Below are 5,532 nucleotides of genomic sequence, written 5' to 3'. Positions count from 1 at the left end.
AAACATTGACCTGGTAAAATTCATTGCTGTGAAGTAGATATTTTCCTAAATAGGTAAGTGCTATGTAGATTTTACCAAGAGCTGATTGCTTCTTTTTTGATTTTATTCCACTTGTTAACTTAGTGTTCCTTGACACACTATTATCTCACCAATTTCATGCCCGACATCCTTGAAAGAAAAGTATATCCATCTTTGATCCATAGTTCTTTTTTTCAGAGATTATCTTGTCTTGACCCAAAACTCCTTAGTCAGTGCTCTTCTCAAGGCAGCTTTCACATCCTTGTTCCTTAATGTATAGATAAATGGGTTGAGTGTAGGTGTGACAATGCCATAAAAGAGAGCCATGATCTTCCCTCTATCATGAGAATAGCTAGAAGGAGGTTGAACATACATACTGATGGCTGTAAAGTAGAATAGGGAGACAACCAACAAATGTGAAGCACAAGTATTGAAGGCTTTCCAGCGACTTTCCGCTGAGCGTATTCTCATTACTGCCTGAGCAATGAACACGTAAGTGCCCAGGATGAGGGTTAGTGGCACCAGGAGTAGCAAAGCCCCAAGTACATTGAGCTCAGCTTCATTCACACGGGTGTCAGTACAAGCTAGTTTCAAAAGAGCAGGCACTTCACAGAAGAAATGGTCCATCACCTTCTGTCCACATCTTGGGGTCACCACTGTGAGAGTGGACTGAACAAGGGAATTAGCAAACCCACTAATCCAGGTCCCAGCAGCCATGTGAATACAGCGTCTCTGGTTCATGATGATTGGATAGTGAAGGGGCTTGCAAATGGCAGCATAACGGTCGAAGGCCATGATGGCCAGAAGTATACATTCAGTGGAACCCAAGGCCAAAAAAATGTAGAGCTGAGCAACACAACCTCCATAACTAATAATCTTTTCTTGTCCTCTAAGGTTTACTAGCATTTGTGGGACTGTGCTGGTAGTATAGCAGAGGTCCAGAAGGGATAGATTTGAGACAAAAAAGTACATGGGACTGTTAAGCTCAGGATCCAAACAGGAAACTAAGATAATAGAGATATTTCCAAATAGGGCAAAGATGTAGGCCACCAGAAAGATTACAAAAAGTGGTGTCTCTAGCCAGGGACGATCAGAAAATCCCAATAAAATAAAACCATCTAGTGTAGTCTGGTTGTTGATCCACATATTAGCACTGGCAGGTGAAATAACTGCAGAGACCTCTAAATACCCATTTTTAGGGATGTGTATGAATGGTAAGAGGAAACCAATGAGAATTAGAGACCTGAGATGTTTAGATAAAAAATTCATTTTTGCATTAATCTGTATCTATATCTTGATTATAGTAAAATGATTTATTTTCCATCTCTATTCTGGTTATGCTAATGTAGCTGCAATGTATCTGGGAAGTTTTTCTTATTTCTACTTATGTCCTTTGAATTTTAATATTTTCTCTTATAAAGGAGGACTACCACCAACTCTACATGTCATGGGCATTTAATGGTGATGACAGAGTATAGATTAAAACAGAATGGGAAAAGGCAGAGCATCCCCAAAACAGGTTGAACAAAAGACAGCAAGAAGACAGATTTATCTACAGCCAAAGCAGAGTAAAGACATCTTGGCATGTTTATGTTTTTCATATTGATTCTGGTCACAACCATCATGGGAAATGAAGCACTTCATAAAATCTGCATGATGAAAGAATGGAATATCAGTATCCTTTTTACCCCTTCTAAGCTTTAATGCTGTTTGTATTAATAAATTTAAATAAGATAATACACGCACATAAAACAATCAGGCTTTAGAAACTTGCTGTGAAAATGATACTTACACACTCTGGATAAATTTGGTAGAATTTTAACCTCTGAGGAAAGTCACTAGAAACAGTTTCATGCATTTCCATTACTGTAAATAAATTTATAATCCCTCAGAATTATCATCAGCATAAATTTAAACATTTTCTCTTTCCTTTTCATTTTTATCCTTATGTCTTACTAATTACTTCTACCATTTGCATTAGTTAACTTGCCTCTGTCTTTTTCTTTCTCTGTTCAAATTATACATTTTCTTGTAATATAATTTCCGAAGTGAACTCCGGTGACTAATTTCTCCATTCTCTATAATCCTACTTTTATTACTGATTTGACACCTATATTTTTATAAAATGGTCTTGGATTTTTCTCTTGTTTTGTAAAAGGTGTTTTCTCATTGCTTCAAGTCCTAGACATTAATTTACTAGCTGTGTGACTTTAGAGATGTTATTTTGCTGTTTGTGTTTCAATTTTCTCATCTTCGAATGAACATTATTGTGCTCTAGACTAATGTAAAGATGAAGTAATACAATGTAAACTGCAAACTTATTTCATTTTTGTCATATATTAAAAATTTAATGACTTAATAATTATTATTTACCTATTATAAGAAGTAATACAATGTAAACTGCAAACTTATTTCATTTTTGTCATATATTAAAAATTTAATGACTTAATAAAATAATTATTATTTATCTATTATAAATTTTCAAACATGATGTACTTGTTCTTTGTGTATCTATACACAACGCATAATGGAATGTATTATAAACAGTTAACGAATATCTACTGAAGATAACAAACATGATGTAATGTCTAGAAAGTAAGCTCAAGACCCTCTGACTATTTTTCTGATCATCTTAGTTGGTCCTATATCATCTTCTTCTGATATTAAGTGAGTAGGATTGGTGGACTTAGTTGATCAGATCTTCATTTGTTTGTTTGTTTTTGAGAGGTTTTTGCAATAGGGAACGTGCACTCACCAGAGAGACAGAGACAGAGAGACAGAAAGTGAGAAATCACACCCCGGGGCGATGGCCATGCCGCAATCCCTTCTCCTCCTCTCAGGATCTTGGCATGCACGCACACTCACCTGGAGTGAGTTTAAGCCACCGGGTCCAGGACAAACCACGGTCGAACCACGGTCGACTACATGGGAGTTCAGCGACATAGCCATTACACTAACTGCTGGTCCCGATCAGATCATTTTTTAAGTTGGTGTCTTCTGAGTTATAGAATTAGAGAGTGTGAATAAAATGAGTGACAATGAGAAACTATAGAGAGAACTGCTTTCTTCATAGTTGAACTTCAGAATTAGTAAATCAAAAGCAGCTCGGTATCCACTCATTCACACTTAAAAATTATTTATTGTATTTATAATAAAAAATACATGTGTAGGAAAGTGATAGAAGACAGAAAGAATGAGAAGGATGCTTGACAAGTTCTCATCACAGAGATCCCTTTTCCCCAACCCTTCAGCTTATCAGACTAGGGTACACATTGCATGTACCCAACATGTTTTCAGGCCAACATAAGGATCTTCACCTGTGGGGAGCCATATGATTCCAACACTTTCAGTTTGATAACAACTGCACTACCAGGAGGGGCCTACACACATCTCATTTATTCACTGGGTGTATAGAATCACATTTCTTTTGTATCCATAAGGTAATTGTTCTCTTTGAACTATAATTGTCTATGTATCATTCAAGTTGTCAATTGGGTCAATTATTTGTTCATTAAATCTATATCTATCCAAATATATTAAAGCAGACACAGACAATAGTCTAATATTCTATGGTCTCTAGTTTTAAATTGGCATACCAATTTACAATCGTTCCCTCATTTTCAAAGAATCTTAGCTTGTTTTGAGAACAGTCTTTCCTTCATTTAATCATTTTTTTTTCTCAGTTCTCAAAATTCTTTAGTGACTCTTCAAATTGTAACATACTATGTTAAAATGTAGCCTTAGACTCAAGGCCTTGTAAAATAATGGCTTGAATCATGCAGACATATATACTGTTCCAACCAAACTTACTATTTTTCCCCTGAAATTTATGTGAAGCTCCATTGTTGCTATTTGTTCTGTAAGGATCATCTTGAGTACAAAAACGTTCTTCAGTATTTCCTGCTCATTTTCTTTACTAATCCTCCAATGTACTTTATTTGTAATTCCCTTACAATATACTTCTATTCTCTCTCTCTGTAGTAGTACATGTGACTGATAGAAGCAAGAGTACATACTAAATATAATAGGTATTTATTGTATAATAATTAATTTGAGGTTAGCTGAAACCAGCAACCATAAAACTATTTCCTTTGGTCTTCTGTTAGATTACATTAGCAATTGATAGCATAATTTCTTTCTACCCATGACTTCAATCTGATTCACAGATATTTCATGACAACTGAGCACAGATACATCATTTACTTTCTAATTCAAACATTTGTAGGGCTTTATGCTAATTCTCAAACTGATGCAGATAATCAACAAATAAATACATTTGTTTTACTTACTAAAAATCAATGACTTTGAATATGTCACATCATATCCTTGTGACTTGATTTGTCCAAATAGATGATGAGAATCAAAATATTTGCATATGAATGCCATAGTACTTTTATGACAATTGTATGTGCATTTGCTCTGTAAATTAAAGGAAAAATCTAAATAACATAGTACATAATACAAAGAATATATAAAGTAGCTGCAATATTAGTAGGTCTACTCACATTGAACAATTATATAAAAATGATTCTAGAAACTTCTTAGTGCTTATTTTTCTGTGAAAAGTTAAATTGATTATTTTCTTGAGAGTTCTCCTTTTTGAAGCCCTATCATTTCTTAGCTCTATAACATCATTCTTATTTCAAACTAGTCCTATCCAGTTCTTTTCTTCTTTAATTTCTTATCCTGGGACAGTGAGTATTTCTGAATAGAGCTTTAGGAACATATTTTATATGATATTATCTTCCCCCCAAATCAGACAGATATTGCTAGTTTATTAGAGAATTGTTATAGATATATATTTTGATTCAACATTGAAAAAAATTATTTTTATATATATTTCTGAACCAAATTTTGCCTTATCTATTATGATCAAAGGAATATCTCTTTTGTGCTCTTGCACTTCTCAAAGTATAATATCCCTTAATCAGCATTCGAGTAATTCATCAAGTTCAAATCCTAAAAACGATAATAGCACAATACTACCTTCATCCTGTCTGGGTTTTTTTCTTTCTATTGCCTCTTTTAGAATTTCATTATTCATAACTGTACTCAAATCATATTTTTTTAATTTGAAAAATATTAATTTATTTTCCTACATTTAAATTTTTTATGATTTTCATAATCTAATTTTTCTACCACTTCTCCAAATAGGTATAGTCGTTGGTTTCTATCACTTGCTGAGTTTCTGAAATAAACTCGGACTGTTTTGAATAAAATTAACATACTTACTATAGGAGAATAGAAAAGTTATTTTAGAAACACAACATGTTTTCTTGGTTTTCTGATTGTTTAATAAATGCCTAAGTAGGCAAAATGAGTAATGGTGAAATGATAGCAATAGATGAACTCGGAAAGTAGAGTTAAGAGGAGGAAAACATGGAAAAGAAATAAAAAGGGTATGAAAGAGAGAAAGATAAATACATATAAAAAAGTTTGTCTAATATGTAGCAGATGCTTAGTTAGACAACATCAAAATATATGGCTATAGCAAGAAATAGAAGAAAGTGAGAA

The 5,532-nt window shown here is 33.6% G+C and overlaps 1 protein-coding gene across 1 annotated transcript; it reads right to left on the bottom strand.

Moving 5' to 3' along the window:
- Positions 1-219: 219 nt before the first annotated feature.
- On the bottom strand, positions 220-1,164 carry LOC102477384 (olfactory receptor 2B2). The gene has a single exon (XM_006160321.1). It carries the CDS (start codon positions 1,162-1,164, stop codon positions 220-222), a length of 945 nt encoding a protein of 314 aa, XP_006160383.1.
- Between the last annotated feature and the right edge of the window lie 4,368 nt (positions 1,165-5,532).

The sequence above is a fragment of the Tupaia chinensis genome, unplaced genomic scaffold (genome assembly GCF_000334495.1).
Source record: "Tupaia chinensis unplaced genomic scaffold, TupChi_1.0 Scaffold000678_1, whole genome shotgun sequence".
NCBI classification, from domain to species: Eukaryota; Metazoa; Chordata; class Mammalia; order Scandentia; family Tupaiidae; genus Tupaia; species Tupaia belangeri.
Note: the sequence above shows the minus strand (reverse complement) of the source record. Positions and strands in the feature narration are given on the sequence as shown.